Source organism: Centruroides sculpturatus, unplaced genomic scaffold (genome assembly GCF_000671375.1).
Source record: "Centruroides sculpturatus isolate CEXI.00-Female unplaced genomic scaffold, Cexi_2.0 scaffold104, whole genome shotgun sequence".
Classification (NCBI taxonomy): Eukaryota; Metazoa; Arthropoda; class Arachnida; order Scorpiones; family Buthidae; genus Centruroides; species Centruroides sculpturatus.
Genome location: NW_019384379.1, coordinates 716,993 through 738,660, shown reverse-complemented (window position 1 = coordinate 738,660; position 21,668 = coordinate 716,993). Strand labels below are relative to the sequence as shown.

The 21,668-nt window shown below is 28.8% G+C and overlaps 1 protein-coding gene across 2 annotated transcripts in view; it reads left to right on the top strand.

The window, feature by feature from the left end:
- The window catches only part of LOC111617841 (SH3 domain-containing protein Dlish-like), a 50,036-nt gene extending 28,368 nt beyond the window's left edge, over window positions 1-21,668 (top strand). Inside the window, exons 4-5 of one of the 2 annotated variants that reach the window (XM_023359157.1) lie at window positions 1,600-2,301; window positions 19,773-21,668. In XM_023359157.1, the coding sequence (XP_023214925.1) occupies window positions 1,600-2,301; window positions 19,773-20,080 (1,010 nt within the window). In that variant the 3' untranslated portion in view covers window positions 20,081-21,668. Of the gene's footprint in view, window positions 1-1,599; window positions 2,327-19,772 lie in introns of both variants that reach the window. The other variant, XM_023359158.1, reaches the window with a different exon arrangement.

Below are 21,668 nucleotides of genomic sequence, written 5' to 3'. Positions count from 1 at the left end.
TTTTTATCTGTACAACAGCTTTGCATTGACTCATTTTTGGCAACTTATCATAATATTTTAAAATTTCAAGTTTATCTTTGACAGATAAATCTTTGCATTTTTATTCTCTTTTTTCCATTATGCAAAGAGATGCAATACTGTACATTGCAGTACTTTAATTAAACGGTAATGAAGATTAATCTTTAACAACAACCAAACATATAGCTAGCAACTAGAATTAAGTAATAAGTACCAGAAATTGAAATTTAAACAACAGTATAGTACTGTTTATGGAATTGCTACAAAATTAAAATGAATATTTAATGTATTAAAAGTAAACATCCTATGTAATTGAGTTAATTTAAATCAGTTTTGACTATTGTGCTAATGTTTTTGAGATCAATATATCTTATAACCATTACCTGTTTTGTCAGTTGTCTATTTTTAACTGTAAGTAAATTCAAACTTATAAGTAAAATAATGATAATTATAAGCAAAAGTTTTGTAATGTTGTTTAATTTGTTTTAGGACATTTGATTCTGATAAATTTCAAATAAGAATGTAATAATAATTTATAGCTATTCATTCTACTATTGTATCCTACACAAAAATAAGCTAATGATTAATAGGCTAGATCTTAAAAAATTGAATTATTTTGTTTTTAATTCATTTCCTGTCCTGCATGGGAAAATAAAACTATTCCAAATTATTAAAAAAACTCAAACATTTTCTCATTATGGAGATTTAGTTTTACTTTTTAACAACAGTTCAAATGCTAAGTACAGTAATTATATTTGAACAGAACTCAATTAAATGCAGATAGTTTTTCATTTTACAGAAATACACAAATGAAAAAGGATAATAGGAAATCATAAACAGTCAAGACAGTAATTATTTTCCGAATCTTATTGCTTTTTGTTGATTTTTTTTAATTATTATTATTAATTGAAATCTGTACATTATTATTTTTGGTATATTTTATATTTATCCCCTTTTTAGCATGTTTTTTATTTAATTGATATAACAAGTCAAACATTGACAAAAAAAACCTTTAAAATGCCTTTATTAACTAATTGAATGTTTTTGACTATTGTCATTTGGTCATTTGAATGATCTTCCTCAGTTTTATTCCTGAGGAAGGTCATTCAAATGGCTGAAAATGTTCAATTAGTTAATAAAAAGCTGCATTTTAAAGGTTTTTTTTGTCGTTGTTTGATTATTATTTAACTGCAGTTTGAAAAGAGTATGACAACAAAGATGAAAATCAGCATGACCAAATTTATTAGACAGCTATGTATACCATATGTATACACAGCAAACAGTATTGCTACATCCAAAATTTGAAATATAGTGTTTAAAATGTCTGGCCTGTATTTATTGCAGCTAAGGCTATATTTTTAAAACAAAAAATTTTTATTGTAAACTCAAAAATTTGTAAAGTGGGAACTGCCTGTATTGATAAAAAAATTGATTTTGACAGATGTTTCTTTACTGTGCTTTAATATTATTCATTTCAGCACCTAAAGAAACTTATTTTTAATAAAAATAAAAATTATTAACTATGTTTCTTATATTAATTACAAAGTAGTAATGAATTTTAAAATTTATAATTTCCTGCAGACGGTGATAAACTTTCCAGTAGGACTCCTAGCATTGGACGAATAACTGGAAGTGCCAGCATTGAAACTCTAGTTCGTGTAGGAATTGAAAAAGAAAATGGATTATCTCCTGATTCAAAAATGGTTGTACTACATGATTTTACACCATGTGTGGATGATGAACTAGAAGTTAAACGTGGACAGACTGTCAATGTTCTTTACCAGGAAAATGATTGGGTATATGTAATTGCCGAAAACAATCATGAAGGTTTCATTCCACATTCATATTGTGCTTCCTTTGGCAGCCATCTTGCTGAATTAGCATTAAATGTAAAACACAAAAAACTTCCAAGAAATGAGAGGGAAGCTGAAATGGACCAAACCTCTTCACGTGGAACACAGTCTGCAGATAGTGGCCAACATTCTGATGCAGAAAGTTACGGAGGAGGTCAAGAATCAAAATCAAATAATAATCTTCAGAATCCTAGTTCATCGTCTCAGACTTCTTTGCCTGATGTTCATCCATTTTTTAAAGATCCGGCAGGAAGATATGTTGTATTATATACATTTATAGCAAGAGATGAAAATGATGTGAGTGTAGAAAGAGGAGAATTTGTGACTGTTTTAAATCGTGAAGATCCTGATTGGTTTTGGATTGTGCGATCAGATGGTCAAGAAGGATTTGTACCTAGTGCCTTTGTGTATCCAGCTGATGTTATTCAAGGTACAGTTTATAATATAGTTTTAAAGTAAGAACATTTCAGGAATTTTTATGCTTTAGTATGAATTTATTTCAAACATTATTATAAAAAATTATATTTGAATTTCCATATAATCAGACTTAAATTCAAATTAATATTAAAAAATTAATAAAATGATATCTGAAAGTGCATTAATTTGATGGATCAATAATAGATCTATTACAGTCTGTACAATATTCAAAAATTTTTCATGACTCTACTCAAATAATTAAAGTTTGAAAAAAAAAGAGACATTGCTTAAATTTGCATTAACTTTTGTATAATTATCAGAATAGATATTTGAGTTTGATTTTTATTCCATTTTGAAGGCTTCATCTAGACCTGGCATGGCCAACATACAGCCTGTGGGCCAGATCCGGCCTGTCTAATGAATTTATGTGGCCCGCAATCAATCTTTCAATATTAGGTTGTGAAGTCCGAATAGCTCAATGAAAAATTCTGATGCCTAAAAAAAAAAAAAAAAAGTCACTCGTGTGTTTAAAGTTAACCCTCCATTACAAATCTCCTAAGTACAGTGTAGTGTGTTGATAAAGCATGATAATGTAAAAAATGTATCTGTAATCTCTATCTCCAATTCAATCTCTACGGGGTGACCCCACAACATCTCACACCACCTCAAAATCTTCCTAGGCAGCCTCTGGTTCGGCCCGTGGAAAAAGTTTTCTTTCCAATCTGGCCCAGAGGCAAAAACTGTTGGCTACCCCTGATCTAGACTGATTACATAATATTCAGAAAAAATTTTTTAATGCATATTCTATTTCCAAAAAGCTATTCAAAAGTACAGTTGACCTCACCTTAAAACAAACACTGATAAAGTGAATTCTTGTGTTAAAGTGAATTTTTCTGTTTCCCTGGCAAAACACTGTTATCACTATGTCAATTTTCATGTGATAAAGTGAACAAAAATTTTACCAGAATTTATTAAACTGAACTGTAAATTACCTCACAATTGGAAGAAATAACCCTATTTCCAATAATGATTTTATTGTTTACATTGAAAAGTGTAAAAAGCAAATTGGTACTGTAATAAATGTTCTATTTTGAGAAGAATAATTTTATCCTAGTAAGCAAAGGTGGGTTCAACCATCAATTGTAGAACAATTCAAACATCTGGTTTTAGCAGATCATTCTATTGTATGCAGAAAATAGGAGTTAAAGCTTGAGAACATCACCCATTTAAATGGATGTGATTCCATGCAAACACATGCTATTTTGCATATCGGGGGTGCATATAGTGATGATAGGTTTAGCTACTCTGTGCTAAATTTGGCTCCTTTTTTATTCTTTTGGCTTCAAAAAATATTTTCTACTTTTTCAAATAGAAAAACAAATCATGGATTTCTTTTATCTTGGCTTTGTATACTGCTCCACACACAAATTGTTATTTGAAAATCATTTAGATCATTAATTTATTTTTGTAAATAAATTTAATTATATTTAACTTTATTTAATAAATAAATTCAAAATATTATAATTTACAGGTTTCAATTGCTTATTAATCCTTAATTTCCTAAATTATACAGCCTTGACCTAGACCTTGAAAATTATTAATACAAATTTTCTATAAAGCAAACTAACTACTGTTTCCCTAGTGATTTGTATTAACACAAGTTAACTGTATTTTTAAAGCCATTAGTTTTGATATAGATATATATTAGGAATTTTTAATAATTTTTTAAACCAGTATTTCATTAATAACAGGATCTACTTCATGATTTAATAGCAGCACTTTATTGATGAACAGCAAATCATTTCAAAAAAAATATTTTAACAATGAATAGTTAATTGCAGTGATTTAAAAACTATTTAATATGAAAAAATATTAGTTAGGCAAGTCGCTATCCAAATATCTGTTGAATATATTATTTATAATAATGTTTAATGCAGTCCATTGAACTCTTATCTCATTATGATTTTATATTCATTCATCTGGCTCATCAGATACAATGCTAAAAGTTTTTTAAATTCCTTAATCATCTTGCCAATACTTTGACAAGAAAATCTCCTAACAAGTTTATAAGTTACTTGATGAAAGTTTTTCTTGCTGAATTGATTTCAAAATATTTGTTTTATTCTTAGTTATATTATTTCTTTGTATAACAGGATATTCGTAATTATCTTTTTAAATATATGTTCCTTTTTTAATACCAAAATCAACTTTTTAGAAATATTCTGTTGTTTTTATTTTGATAAAATTATCATTATTCAATAAGAAATAATAATCAATATTTACTAGTGTTGCAACGAATAGTATATTCGGCTTCAGGCCGAATACAGAATATTCAGCCAGGAGCGTGACCGAATAGCTGAATCTTCAGCCAAACTATTCGGCTTGATTAATGCACTACGAAAATTGGTGTACAAACCGCAGCTAATGGCAAGGACCCTGCTTTCTATTGGCCCACTGTCACTATGTTTCGCCAATCGCGTTAATTCTTGACAGTTGTAGCGGACAGACGAGCGTCATGGCAGTATGTGATAAATGATGATATCAAATGTGGATAACAATGAAATGACCTACACGTGTAAATAACGGAAAAAAAAACCCAGAGAAGGACCGCAAAAATGTGAAAATAAATATGAAATTGAGTTGATAACATAATCGAACAAGTTGAGGCAGCTTATTGGCACGAAATTCGCGGCCATCAGTGCCAAATAATTGTTCTCATAGACTTCGGAAAGCTAAATGCTTGTAATGAAAATCACTTAGTGTGCATGGGCGAAAGCCTGGGGCCGTTTGGGCTACCAATCTATCTCGAATCTGTGAAATCATAACTGTGACTTATACCGACGTCCTATCTGTCTCTTTTCATCATTATCACCAGGCTGAGTCACATAATTGTAAAATGGGAAATCTACAATGGAAAAGTGACGAATCGAAAGTATCATGAGTGCATATTTTGATGTATGCATAGGCATACGTGGACTAGAGCGTTAGAGGAAAAAGAAAGGGAAGAGGAAAGATGAGCACTTAAAAAGAAGGATAGGCAGGGTCGGACCCTCAGACGTGCGACAATTCTCAAACGAATAGGTGTGTACGTGTGCTGACCATTGTAATTATAAATTGTGAATACATGTGACTAATATTATTTTCTTTTTTATTATATGCATGTGCATGTTTTATAAGTTATAAATAAATATAAACAAATAACACTAACCTGATAACATTAAATCTAAATACCAAAATGATTAATTTACTGTGTTTGTTATTTCTTACTCCAGATTTTAGGTATTCGGTATTCGGCCGAATAGTGAGTAAATATTCGGTATTCGGCCGAATAGCGAAAAATAGGCTGAATACCAAAAAGTAACCGAATATTTGTTACATCACTAATACTTCATATAAATTTGTTTAATTTTTCATAAATTATGTTACATATGCTTGATAAATATTGAGATAGGTAATGTTCAGAAGAAAAATGCACAAACTGTCTAAAACAGTAATTCTATATTAAATATAAATGAAATTTAATGTAAAGTATATTATAAAGCATTTTTTTAATTTTATGAAAAAAGAGATGTGTGTATGTTTATATATACATACACATGTATAATTATACAATTCAGCATTTACACAAATACACTTTTTTACAAAATCATCTTACCAAAATCAATGATTTATATAAAACTAGTAGCCCGGGACGCCCCCTAGTGGGCATTCCAGCAGCATTACAAATTCCTGAGGCATGTTTAATACACTTAATATATGAAAGTTGTGTGCGCTTAATGTTTAAAAGTTTGATGCAGTTAATATATATAAATGTATACAATTCTTCATCTTAGAAACTAAACTTAAAATATCAATACACAAACAGCCAACAGTATTTGTACATGAGAAAGTGAATCTATTCTTTACTCAAAATTGTTCAAATAAATAGAATTAATATGATTAAAAAATCAAGTATAAATATATACAAATGTTCATGTTAAAAAGTAATGTTAACAGATCAATACACAGCAAATAGTATTTCTGTATTACAGACTGAAGATATTCTTTAGCTGTGTTCTGTATTCCATCATTTATCCCATCATAAAACTTCTGTATACACAACATTGTTGGTAAAAAAAAGTATAATTATTTGGAATCAATTTGCCTTGTTGTGACATTTTGTCTTCTGTGTCGTTTTGCTTCTGCCTGCCTGTGCAACATTGCAGATCTGAGCTCATGAGTTTCATTCTGCAAGCCTCCACGTGTTGATTGTGCTATTCTCTGTAATGTTTCCTGCGCACGTCTCTCCCTTTGTCTCGCAGCAGTGGCAGCTTTACGTTCCCCCACAGTGGCGTATTTCTTTGGTCGTGCCATGAAAGGTTTCTATTATTATATTAAAATATTAGCTTAACTATTTCACTTATCGTTTTATCGTAGCGGTTCAAATCTATCCGGTTTTTCGTTATTCGCCCCCTAGTGAACATTACAGGCATTCCGTGACAATAATAAATTCCTATTACAAATATACTGAATTATTTATATTGTTATATTGACCAAATAATAATTTATTGGCCAAATGAATAATAATAATTTATATTGTTAATTTAAATAATAATTAAAATTGTTAATTTAATTTGAATGTTTGAAATATGACACACGATAGGGGCGCCTCTAGTGTCGGTTATCAAACGGTTACGGGACAGAAGGAAGGACGGACACCTGTTGAATGGGTTATATATATAGATCATTAATTTTGGTTTCACTTTGTACTAATATTTTACAATAATTACTAAAAAAATATTTAAAATTTATGATAGTGGATATCAGTTACAAGTAGAAAATAACGTTATATAGTTATTGTTTTAAACAAGTATATTTATTGTAATTTATATTTTACTATATAAAATAATTATATAGTAAACACTACTATACAAATGAAAGTTTTTGATTTTTAGATCAATGAAAGTCTCTTCTAGAAGTGGAGAATTTATCTTGTAGATGGTATTAAGCCATAATATAGTTTAGAAGTCAAATATTTTATCCAGATTTGATCCATCAATATTCACAATATTCATTCTATATATATACAGGGTGTCTCAGTTAAATATTCCAGAATTTCTAAGAGGGGTACGGTGCATCCTGACAACTTGGAATCATATAGCAATGTGGGGTCGGAAATGCTTTCCTGACTCAGTAGATGGCATTGCGCGAAAGTTTGAGCATTCTTGCAGGGAATCATCATTTCACACAAGGACGCAGAGTTAGCCAATATGCATTTGGTGTATGGGCCTGCAGATTGTAGTGGGCCAGCCGCACAGTGCTTGTACATAGAATGATATCCGATGAGGCGTTTCCCAGCCATAATTTCTTTGCAAGCATGCACCAGAGGTTAGCTGTTTCTGTGTACATCACTGCTTCAGGAAAGCATTTCCAACCGTGCATTGCTATATGATTCCGAGTTGTCGGGATGCACCCTATCCCTCTCAGAAGTTCTGAAACATTTAACTGAGACACACTATATATACATGTTAGACTCAAAGACTGAAAACACTCATTGAGCGAAAAAAATGACCACAATGTGAAATTTGCATCATGGCTTTCATGATATTTGACCACTGTGTTGTTGTGATTAAGAAAAGCCATAGGGCATTCTGAACATTAGCTGATGCAACCATGATAGAGGATGATATGATGCACAGTTGTTTGTAACTCTAAAATATGAGTTCTAGCTTTGAAACATTTTTATTTATAATTTTTAATGCTGAACAATGTTAGTTCTACAAGTTTTCCTAGAAATTTAATTTTCATACTTAAAAAAAGTTTCAAAGAAATAAAATGTATGGAGAAAAATACAAATTTGTTTTTTTTTATTTGCTTAAAAGTGCTAAAGGTCTAACTACATGTACTAGTAGGTGCTTGATGTACTCTATACGATAACATAAAAATCAGCTGCTGAAGTTAAAAACCACTGTACGACGGATTTATTATTGTTAAAAGCAACCAGTAATAACAAGCTGATGATAAGAAAATAAAACTTTCTTTTTCATTCTGATGTATTTATCTTCAATAATCTTATGTAAGTAACAAAATTATTCACTACATACAGAAATGTAATGTGGTTATTTTTCAACATTTAATCATTCATGAAAATCTGTTGCGGTGCTTGGGATGTCAACATTTTCAAACAACTAATTTACTAAAAATAATTACTTTGTCTTTTTTCTTTCTTTCATAGTGCCATATCACGTTTTCCTGACCTCGGCCACACCCGGCGCAGATTAGTAAGTAGTTAGTCACTACACCAAGGCGTTACTAGCGAAAGTTAGTACCCAGAGTGGTTTCGCGTTGCCTTCTCTGGGACGCGATGTTATGCGAGGGGAACTAATGCCTTCCGGGAGGACTTTTATGGGGAATTGGCCTCCTATTTAGTCGTTATTGGCAAGGAGAAAACCCGAAAAACTCCAAGCAGCCAGCCTGTCCGATCGCGGCGCGAACCCACGACCGAACTCCCAGTGTTTAGGGTACGAAGAGCACTTGGCCACTGGTGGGCAAATTACTTTGTCAGGAACTTTTATTAATAAATCAGACTTTTTTATGTGAATCAAGAATGTTGCAGAGTTATTTATTTTTACAAGAACCATTATCGTGATATTTAGAGTTGCATTTTATGTTCTTTGAGCAACATTTGCATTTTTTATCAATATGGTATCTTTTACAGTGACACATTATAAACCCTTGCTTACTTCCATATATACTTCCAGATGTTAACATGGATGCTGAGTGAAGTGTTAATGAAGTTGAGGGTATGTCCTGAATGTTAATAAAGTTACTCTCAGAAATTGTAAATTCATTATGAGCATAAAGTCAATCAAGGCCTTTCTTGTTTCCTAACTGATAGAGACCTGATAGATTAATTCTCATAACAGCTAAAACATTTGTGGGAGCTGCACATCCCCTATCGACATCAGGCACCCTAACTAAAATATTTGAACCAATTTCGACCTACCCATCATATTGTGGTTGCAACAGCATTCAGAATGAGTTATGGCTTTTCTTAATCATCACAATGCAAAGTGGTCAAGTATCATAAAAGCCATAATGCGAATTTTGCGTTGTGGATGATTTAAAGTGAGCATTTTCGGTCTTTGAGCCTAACATATATAAGGCACTACTATAAATATATATTTGATAACATCACACAAAAAACAATGGAAAGGCAAACTGTCACACAGTGATAAGTTAATGTCAAGTATGTTCGAAAAGTTTGCCATTGCTCACAATACACGCCATTGTTATTAAACTGTATTGACATAAGTATGTATTTTATGCAATAAATTGTGTGTATTTCTTCATACCTATGGCTATTTCAAACGTTTACACAAAATGGCATGCATCGCTTTCGGACATTTTTGGGAATACGGGCGACAATTTATCTTATCTGTGTGAACCACGTGTCGTTTCGTACTAATTAATTGATGTTCTAAAACTTTCTAATTGGAAAGTTTGCTCTATCTGTTTCCGTTTTCGATTTGCACTGCCTATCTTCCAAATTTTGCCACTAGGGGCGCTGCTGTCATTTGCATTAGGTTGGGAGTAGTCACTTTACTATACCATTACCTCACTTGCATAGCTGTAGCTCTATCTGTTCGTAAGAATTTTCCAGTTAAAGCGACTTTCCTATGCACCCTGTATAAAAAAAGTGTGGGATCAAACAAATTTAAAACAACGTAGATTATATTAAAATGAATATATCAATATCAATTTTGTTTTGTATAATATAATTGACAGTTTATTATTATTATATAAATTATAGATATAAACATAAAGATACAATGAAATATTTCTATAATGCAAGAACATTCAAATACATTCTCTATGGTACAAAAATAAAACTATTATTTAATTTGAAATTTTAATGTCTGTAATTCAATATCTTTAGCATTGAGATAACTAGAAACATTTTTATTTGTTTATATTTGGTGTGTAATTCTGAATGCATGCGTTTACCTTTGACTTGATTAATTAAAGTAAAATAACCTTTCTTGAACAATCCAAGCTGTATGTTCAGGATCATTGTCTTGTTGGAAATTAGATTTTAGTATAGTTAAATAATCAAATTTATTCATGGTAGATTCAATGAAAGGTAAATCATCTACTCCAACTCCATACATATACCCCATACCAAAACAGTCCTCCTCCTTCTGTTTAATGGATTTAATCATGTTGTCAACTTTCCCAGACTTGCCAGGAGACTCCCAGAATTTGGCAAAAATTTTAAAATTTTTGGACTGCTAAATTGAAGACTATTTTTTCTGCATTTTCTGGGCAAAATGATCAACTTTTGAGTTATATATTAAAACAGAGTAAAGGATAGGCAACAGCATTTTGATATTGTTGACAGTAAAAAAAGCATCAAATTTCCCATAATTTTTACTTTGCAATCTGTTATGTATACATAACAAGGGAATGTATGGGAATCATGTCAAATTTGACCCTTCAAGCTTTTTGCAAATCTAGGTTTTGAGATTCCTGAATCCAAAAGGCAAAAAAATTCTGTGTGTGTTGACATCTATTTTACTTAATATATCAGGATGGGATAGAGATTAAGAAATGAAATTTGGCATGGTGGCTTGTTTGAGGGGCATTGATGCTATTAAATTTTGGTGGTGAAAGGTCAAGAGGTTGGGAAGATAGAGGGCTTCATGTATTTCGAGAGGGGTAGGACTTAATGAAAATTTTATTCGCTATTAACATTTACACTCTCTTATAAAACTCGCTCTACCTTCAAAATTAAGCTTTTTGCCATTTTACAGTAATTAAAAATATCAGATATTGTCATAAAAACTTTTTATAACAGATGACGCCACAATTTTATTTTTTGCTTAATAATATAAGTATTTTTAATAAAAACCCATAACAGTCAGAAAAGTTACACAACTCTTGTTGATAGATATTTTAATTCCTGGAATGGAAAAACTCATTAAATCTTCAGATATTGACAAACTTAGGTTCTAATTAAATGGTATTTCTAATGCTGCATTAAGTCTCCTCCATGTTTTTATATCTCCATCATGAAAATATATTAAACTTGATTGTTAACAAAGATTACCTTGGATCAAACTTTTGTATTATATTTTATATATACTTTGGCAAATTCTAATCTTATAAATAGTGTTTTTCTTGATATTTGGCTTTGAAATCTTTCTTTTAAAAAAATCTGCATATGGAACATGGATTATAGTTTTTTTTTTCTAGTTTACTCTTAACATTTCAGAAGCTATTTGGTGTACTCAAATGCAGATTTACTTTTATCTTCAGAGCAATTATTTACTTTCTAACAAGAAAAGAATATAAAAGGAAGTAAAAACATACTGAGTGCAACATTAATAGTTACTTGTTTGTTTTTACTTTCTTTTATGTGATATTTGGTGTGAGTTTAAGCTGTATTGTGTAAGAAGAAAAGATTTTGCCATAAGTTTGTTTTAATAGACTTGCAACTTCTTTGTATGACTTTCATGTCAATTTTTTAAGTGAAAGTCTGATTCTTTGAATCAGTGGTGGTTGTTTTTTTTTCTTGCAAATTGTTCTTTTATACTATTTGCATCAAATATCCAAAGAAATCCTCAGTTGGCAGACATTATGGCAGATTTTATGGATTATGTTCTTTGGTTACAACAGGAATGTTTTTGGCTTTGAGGAACTAGGTTGAATTTGCATAGACAAAAGTTTATCAAAAGGTGAAATCATCATTTTGATGATTCTTGTTAAGAAAAGGATTAGAATTTTCTTTAGACATTCATTTTGGTACATGTCAGCATCAATTGCAAGGAGTCCCTTCTTAAAAAAATGGCTTTGAAATACCTGATGAAATAACAATGTACAGCATGACTTTTGTTTCAAATTTCTTCTTAAGTTTGTACTTCACTTAGGAAATGTTTCATTTTCATAGCTGACATAGTAAATTTCATTGCCTGGCATTTGTATTCTAGAGAGAGGAAAATACTTCTCGTCTAAAACAAACATTGTTTCCAAAATTTCTTATGAGCTATTTTCATTTCATTTGGATTTCAGCAAGTTTTTCAGCAGTGTATTCTGAGACCCTCTTCTTCCTGTTTATGACCATCATCTTACATGTTTTACCTATGTATGTTCAATGCAGTTGAACCTTTTAGCTTCCTCCACTTGTCTGTGTTTTGTGGTTGAACATTTGTCACAATGCTCTTCTTTCTTTCACTTCTTCATTTGTCACAACCAACTTTCTTTCACTTCTTCATTTGTCACAACCAACTTTCTTTCACTTCTTGCCTTTTTTTCCACATTCCAGATATATCATACTATTACAAAATATTATATTACAGTTGATTTGCTATGGTCTTTGGCTAATAAATGTTCCACCACCAATTTTTTTGAGTGGTTCACTTTAGTTTTGTATGTTTATATAACACTTCTCTTAATGTGTGCTCTTTTGAAGCCATTTTTCTGAACTGACTCATGAATATTCTAAAACTTCATGTGCTATAATTGTGTGTGTGTAGTAATATAATTCTTGGCACAATGATTTTAAAATGATATTTTTGAGTTGAAAAGTTATGATGTTTAAACAGTTCAGAGTTTTTGTCTCACCCATTCTATATATAACCTGCATAAAGTGGAAAATTCTGATTCTACTTTAAACAGGACAATTAAATAGTCACATCCAGGAATAATAGTCACTGCAGGACTTGACAAACTATATTCCGAGAACAATTTTAAAACTTTTTCAGAGAAATACAGGCCACATGACAAGGAGACATAAAAACACAAGGACTTTGTTGGAGTTAACTAGGAGTAGAATCAAAAGAAATTATGTAGATAATGCACCACTTGACAGTCTTCATAATGTTTGTCAATAATTATCAATATTATTGTTAGTTTGATGTCTTCACTGCAATGTTTATCAGTTTCATCATTCTTAAAATAACTAAAAAAATGTCATTTTCTGACTTGACTTTTCAATCATTTTAGCAAAATTTAATGTGAATAAATTGTTTCCTACTTGTAAAAAAAAGTATTGCAGAACCTATCACAGAAACAGAAAATTTTTTTAAGTGTAGACATATAGAAAAGTCTAGTTTGGACTTTAAAAAATTTCAATGGAAAACTCTAAAGAAATATCAAGTCTATTTCACCATCTAAAAATATAGAAAGTCCCTTTTGCAGAAAATAAAAATTCAAGTAAAATGTACTACTGGTGCCATTGGTATGATGTCAGAATTCTAAGATGGTTGATAGAAAATTATTTGCTAGTTATATATTTTATGCTTGATATCTTCCTCTGCAATTTTTGAAAGTTAAATATCCATGGATATCTAAAAGCTCTTTTAGTGGTATGTTTAAGTAATCCAAGTGGAATATGTTGATTTCACAATGGTTCTTGTTTTCTGTTGACTATCAACTTTCTGCTTCTACATGTGAAAACAAATAAGTTAAACATGATTTCTTTTTAACTCTGTAATACAGAAGTAGAAAATTTAGTCTCTACATTATTTTTTTTGCAAGTGGGAAGAAATCTTTACAATTTGTGTGTTTCTATTCTTGCTAATATTATTATTTTTATCATGCCAGTTTACTAGATTAATTGCTCAGGTGATCAGTAAAGCCAGCCAAGCTACATACCTGTTCAAAAGATCTTGGAGAGAACATTGGATATTAAATGTCTTAATCAATAGATATATTAATATATATTATTTAGTATGCTAGATCATTATTGTAACTCATATTCTGGACACACACAACATTAATGTGTTAATAATTATCTCATAAATCTGTTTGGCAAAAATACATGACATCACTTTACCATTGTATTTTGTGCAATTGCAGACTTTTTGGATAGGGTACAGATATTTCTGAATCAATCAAAGTGTACTGTACTTTAAGCAGAGAACCTTCATCAAAGACTAACAAAAGTTACGAGAATCTGACTCATGCTATCAACTATTTCTATGATATTATTCTTACAAGTATTGTTTTCAACTTTGAGAATGTAGGTATCCCCAATTTTATGAAAGTTTTCTTTATGCCACTTTGCTTTTACAAGAGACTTATTTTTGGTGTAGTTTCATTAACTACACTGTACTTACATTTATACTTTATATAAGCTGTGTATTTATCATATTGTTCCTGCTTTTACTGTGTTAGTATTAATTTAGGTTTTTTGTGTTATTTGGTATGATTTAGTAAGTTAATTTTGAGTATGGGAATGTTCAAAAATATTTCCCATATAAATTGATGATAATTGCTTCTTCACTTTACATCATTTCAGCTTGAGAAAATTTCCACAGGAACACTAATTTCAGTTAGTGAAAGAAACTGTATTACATTATTAGCAATTTTTGGATTATGTTTTTGAGTTTATCTTTACACATCTAATTGTTTTGAATCATATTACATAGTCATTATAGTCATTTAATAGTCACTGCATGGCTTGATAAACTGTATCTTATATGGCTAAACTACTACATTTTTTCTGAGACTTAGAGATAAATAATTACTTATAATTAGTTGGATAAAGTTGAAATTGATAAATGACTTTTCTTATTTGTTTTAATTTTAAATATGGAGTTTACTGTATAAGCAATTGGAAAAATGTATTAAAACACTTATACAGGTATACCTCAAGTTACGTCATTCTCGATTATACGTCGTTTGTCAAAAAATATATGGAAAAATAAAAATCAAGTTTAAGTCATTTTATTCAACTTTACATCCATCCGCCACAAATATTGAAGTCGTAATATCACTATAAAAGTGTTATGGCACATAAAATCATATTAAAATATATACATTTACAGTAAATGTTAATATAATCATCATTAATCCTAGAGAAGGAAACATGAAAACATCTATGTTTCTGTGTTGTTGTCTTATTTAGCGGTCTTTAAGTGCTCAATATTGGTGTTTTCCACGGTAGTTCCAATATCTACCGTTTGGTGTCATCATTAGCGCCACTCAATATTGGTAAATTTAATATAAATTAGCTTATTTTTTACTGTTGTAAGATAATTTTAATAACTGTATTTGTTATTTAACCTTACAAAATCATCTTATTTTATAATGTCTTAGAGTAAACCACATTCACAAGTAAAGAGTCTGCGATGTACTGTAAACATTGCCTAATTGCAAATATGTAAATTTACAAGTATGTACATGAATTTGTAAATTTAGATTACTTTTTTCTGTACTATATTAAAAACTAAAATTTATTTGTTTGTAAGCTTAAAATAGATTCTTATTAACCATATATTATTAAAAATTCATTTATAAATAAAATACAAAACTGGGAATGGTTATTTGTGGTTTAGCCTAGTGACAAGTAAATTTGACTTGCGCCGTTTTTCAACTTAAGTTGCTTCTCCTGGAACCAATTACCAACGAAAGTGAGGTATACCTGTATTTTATTTAGGTGTAATACTTAAGAAATCAATTTTTTTAGTAGTACAGTGATAAAATTTTTTATTATATAGAGGAAACAACTTGATAACTTTTATTAAAAATATAAATTAAAATCCTTTAATAAGTAACAGTGCTATAAAAATAATGTTAAGAATTTATAGAAAGTCAAAATCATTCCTTTCATAATTACTCTTCATAATTTCAATAAATTATATGAAGAGTATTAAAATATGAATTTAAAGAGAATAAATTTATTAAATGTATACAATTCAAAAACAAAAATAATCAATTAAATCTACTTGTTTAATCAATAGAATATCAATTACTTTGTTGATATTTTAAATCAAGAAAATAATGTTGAGATTAAAAGTTTAGTTTTTATGATTAATGTAGAATAATATATTTAAAACTGTAATAACAGTAGATTTGATCAGAAGAAATTAATAAAGATACATGCTGTAGAAATGATAGCATTCTTCAAAATCACTGCATTGATTAATTCAGCAATATATATTTTCTTAAATATTTTAAATACAAGCTTAAAGCTAACATTTGAACCTGGTTAAGAGGCCATTTATGGACATGGACAGATGAAAGTGGAATCTTTTTGAATTTCACTTTTATCTCTCCATGCCTAAGGATGGCTCATTAATCGAATCAAAAATGTTTGCATTTCTTCAAATTGCCCATTGTTAAAGATACATTGATTGATTCAGCAAATTAATTAATGGCTAGTTCATCCTTATTATAAGAAGAAAGTATTGGAAGAGATTTTTAAAAATTAATATTTAATATTAAAATAAAATGAATACATTAAAAACTGTTCAATTAATTATTGGGAAAGATGAGTGATAGATAAGATTTGCTTGGTGTAATTGACTGAAAGGCTGAACAATAAGTCCAACCTATTCAGAGGGACAAGGAGAGATTAATGATAAAAATAAAAATACCACAGTGATAGGTATTTCTTATAAAGGTAACTTGCTTACCTTTTAAGAATTAATAAGCATACACTATAAGACTAGTTTGAAGGTACTCAAAATAATTTGCCAAAATAAAATGTTAACAATTATTTTGTAAATCTCCCATATTTTTCTGAAATGTTTTAACTGATCTAGTTAATTTGTATTTAACTAATATTGAATTTAATTAATACATATTGCAGAGTGCTTTGCTTTTTATTCTCTGATTGTTTATGTCGTTAAATTAAATTAGGTCTTATAATAAATTGAAAAATTACTGTTATCAATTTAAGTATCAGTTATTCCTTATCAGATACTTAATTTCTATAAACTTGAATATGAATTATCATCTGTTGTATCTGTGCAGGTACTGCCATTCTTCCTTGTATTATTAATTCGTTATTCTATTTTAAGATCTAATCTTAAATCTTCAATAAAAAAAAATAATTGACCATCTAAAATACAGTTTGTTTTTTTTTTAAAATATTCAGTGACCTTAGCTGGCAACGATGTTAGGAATTTTAGTTTTTTTTTTTCCTTTTTGTAACTTAAAAGAATATTTGATACATTTTCAAGCAAAACTTGTTTATATTTTGACTGCTGGATTAGATAAGAACTTGAAGTGTTTAATTATTCCAAAACTTGTATAAAATGCTTCGGGCATTTATCGTCATTATCATTATCATCAATCTTTTGTACTTAAAAGTTTATACAAAGTACAAATAGAAATATTGATAAATAAGCTAAATATAATTTTTTAAATTTATAAACTAATTTATATAAAAACCTTTCTAAGATAATCTATAATTTAAAAATTTTAGGTAATATAATAGAACAGGTTATATATCTGTTAATGATTAATGATGTGTTTCTGTGATGATTTTCCTATCTTTGTTTCTTCTTTAAAATTATGTAACAAGAAAATTAAAACAAGATTCAATTCTAATAAGATTATTGATAAAGTAATTTTTAGAAAGATTTATTGTAATTTATACAAACTTTGATTTGAAAACTTTAATCATTAAATTATCTAAAGAAATGAAATTGTTATTACAATATTCAAATAATTTTTATAGCTAAATCAGTATTTTTTTTCACTAGATATTAGAATATTTTATTAAATTATTCTACAGATTTTTGGTGTATTTAAATAGTTCATATTTTCTGTGCTTTGATAGAATTCTTTTGATTAATAATTTTTTTTTCATTTCTAGAAATATTTCTGAAGGATTGTTTATACAGATATTTGTTGTTGTGAAGTTACATCTTGAACATGTAAATGTTAATTACATATTGATCATTAAAAGAATTTATCTTTGAGTTAATTACGTATAATTGAGATAAACTTCACATGCAAAATTTATTAAGGCTCTTTGAAAAATGTATAATTTTTGGTCTAGAGATGAAAAAAGCTTTCAGTTTACAGTAGTTTTTATATATTTTTAATTCTAAGATTATGTATATTCTCATTAATACCAAATAAAGGCATCCCTAGCTTTGTCAATATCTATCTGTAAAAATCAAATGTGTATGAAGTATTAAGGAGCCAATTTTCTATTAAATTAAATGTATCATAGCATCAACTCAGAATCATTAATGAATAAAAAAATGTTATATAAGTAAGAAATTATGTTAGGATGTAATATACTTAAAATACTTCTTCCTGATTGCCTAATAGTTGTAATGCAACTGTTTGTTAACTATATGAACTTATTATGCAGTAATGCGTAGTACATGCTGTATCATAAATATTATTTTTACAGTATGATACAGCAAATAACATATAGCAATAAGGATATTTGTTGGGAAAAACTAAAATTTATAATAAAAAATTACAAGGTAATTTCCTGTTGTCTGCTAAGTGAAGTAGACTTGAAGCTTAAAAATGTTGAGTAGGATACCTTTTGAAAATATCTGGAAAAGTATTTGGAATGTAACTAGTGTCATTTTATTAGAATGTTTGAGATTTTGAGGCATAAATATAACTTTTTTCCTCTATTAACTGACAAAAAATGCTTCTTTAATCAGATATGAAATGTTCAAATTTTCAGTATGTATACATGGTAAGCATCTAGTTGTTTCTGTTTAAGAAATATTCCATTGCATATCAGAAAATCAAAACAAATTCCCTAAATCAATGATAAATATATTTTGTATTGTGTTAAATGAAATTGCAAAATCATTGTTGTTTTGTATTCAAATATAGTTTGCTGTCATGAAGTCTTCAGTACTTAGAATTTGGTTAAGGAAAGATTAATTTAATCAAATATCAAATGATAATTCCAGATTCATAGGGTCACAATATGGCTAATTAAATATATATTTAATTTGGACTAAAGGTAGGCAATAAATCACCATTTTGTATTAAATTTAATAATTAGAATTGAATTCATTAATTTAGAGTATTCTAGAAGATTGATCTGGAGTGGGATTTGAACCCACAACTCCTACTTGCCATGCAGATGAATTGCCAAGATAGTCTGATTTTAAAATATTTATGTTTTTATATTTCTGGAAATTGTATTGTTCAGTTGCTCAGATGACATTCTTCTTTCTGAACTTTAAATTCCTTACATAACAATGTGCTTCAATTTTATGCTAGTTTATGAACTGACATAATGTGGTTGCTCTAAAAATGGAACATTGAACTTATCCACATTTGTTTGCAGTGAATTAGCATCTCACTTGTCAGCTAGCATAATTTTTCATTATAAATTGTACTTAAATTATAGTAATTGTTTATATAATATAATTATTAAGTAATTATAGTGACTATAAAGAAAAAAATTGTCATGCATCAATAGCATTCTATTGAATCATTATCAAATACAAATAGAAATGATTTGCCTTGTTGGTCATTGACTATTGTTGAATTTCTTAATGATGCTGTTCGGAAAAACTTTAACACTGGGAAATATTCACTAAAGCATTATTTTTCCTCAATATTTTTGTTGAAACGTCAATTAATCTTTTTATATTCTAATTTAATTATATATGATGCTTTTATAAATTATCTTTTCTTTTAGACTAATAACATGATTCTTGACAAATTTATTTTTTTTCCATTTCAAGCTGATATTAATATATTTTTCTTTAAATTTTTGAATTATAGATCACGTAAATCCACAAACGACAGGTCAAAATAGCACAACCCACTCTTCGGTGACCGGAAATAACAATCATCATGCAAATGCGTCCCCTTCGGACGATTTACGTTTCCACGGTAGCGAACTTGTCATGCTGTACGACTATAAAGCTCAGGCGCCGGACGATCTGAGTATGAGGAGAGGCGATTGGGTATATGCTGACCTGAATAATCAGACGGTAGATGGATGGTTGTGGGCCTATGCTCCAAAAACAAGAAAGTATGGTTTCATTCCCAAGGCCTATGCAAGACCTCCAGCAATGACTTCACTCTAATCTCTTAGAGTTAATGCAACTCTGAGATTAGAATTGTAATTATACTACAATTATATTTTTATAATTGAACATTTTTTGTTATAGTATAGCATTTTTAATGCTAAAAAATTCACTCGTTATGGAAATCATCACTTTTAAAAGGTTGTAGTTAGTATATTTTTATTGTAATTTTCTGAATGTTTCAAAAATTATATTTTTCTATACATTGTCTATAAAATTAGCATATGAAAATTGTAAATGAAATGCCAAAATCTATATTTTTAGAAATAAATTTTTTTTTATAAGGAACAATGTAATTTGGAAGGGATCTACTTAGCAATATATGTTACACTGACTTTTGTATATATTTATGTATAGAAATGTTAAGACTGTATACATGCTCATTTAAAAAAAGTTACACTGTATTGTTCTATTAACAAAACTCACAATCTGTAAATTCTTGTAATTTCAAAACAAACATTCCATCACACGTGATAAATTTAGTGTATATTCGCAATCAGTTTCTCTTTAAAACATTCCTGAAACCTAGTAATTTTGTGCCACTTCATCTGTAAAACAATTTGGCTTTTATGAATCTCTTTTGATATGTGATAAAATTGTCATGTAAATTATTTATCAGAAATCTGAGACGCACTTTGTCTATTCATCCAGATTTTATTGCATTTTAAAACATTGAAGTCTCCTGTACCTATTTTCTGATTTTCCTCTCTTAAATTGTTAATTAGTAGAAAATTGCACATCTCAAAGGGCTGGTGCAAAGTGAAGGGTTCGGATGTAAAAGACAGCAAAAAAGCTTCCATCAGTATGTTGCAAATGTGCTAATGGCTAAACAGCAATGTATTTCAATTTAAATATTATATGTACATGTACTTTTTAACTAGAATGTGGACTTTATTCTAATTAAATTAAACAAAGAAGAAAACTTCTTAATTAAGACATTTAATTTTTATATTTTCTTTAAACTTTCATTACAGCACTTACCATCTTTACACTTGAACCCTTCAAATGTTATTTATTATCTGATAAAGTTAAATTTTGAAAAATCCATAAAAATAAACAAATTGTTTTCATTCTTCAAATGTCTAACATTGTTTTTAACTGTTAGTCATATTTTTGTATTCTTTGTAAGCATTCCCTCTTATGGTACTCGTCGATGTTGTAATATTTAAATTTTACTAAAGGTTGCCTTTTGTTATTGGGACGTGCACTGGATTTTTTTTATGTAAGTGAATATCAAAATCGTTATTTTCGATTTTGATGTTTAATATGTTGAATGTGTTTATTATTGTATAGTATTATCTATAAAATTTTGTAAAATGTGAACAAGAAAGGAATAATTGGAATTGGAATGTAAATTTATAAGATTTTTATACTTGAAATTTATTAGTTTTTTTATTGTTAGACCAATAAATTTTATTGGTTTGAATTGTTGTGGTTTATTCTTAAGAATAATAATTAATAAATAATAATTTCACAATTTTTAAAAGTCTTGTACTGAAATATTTGATCATGTCATGGAAAAAATATTGTATGATAACTTACAATATGAGAAATTATCCGAAACGGACAAAATAAAAATCTCAGAATA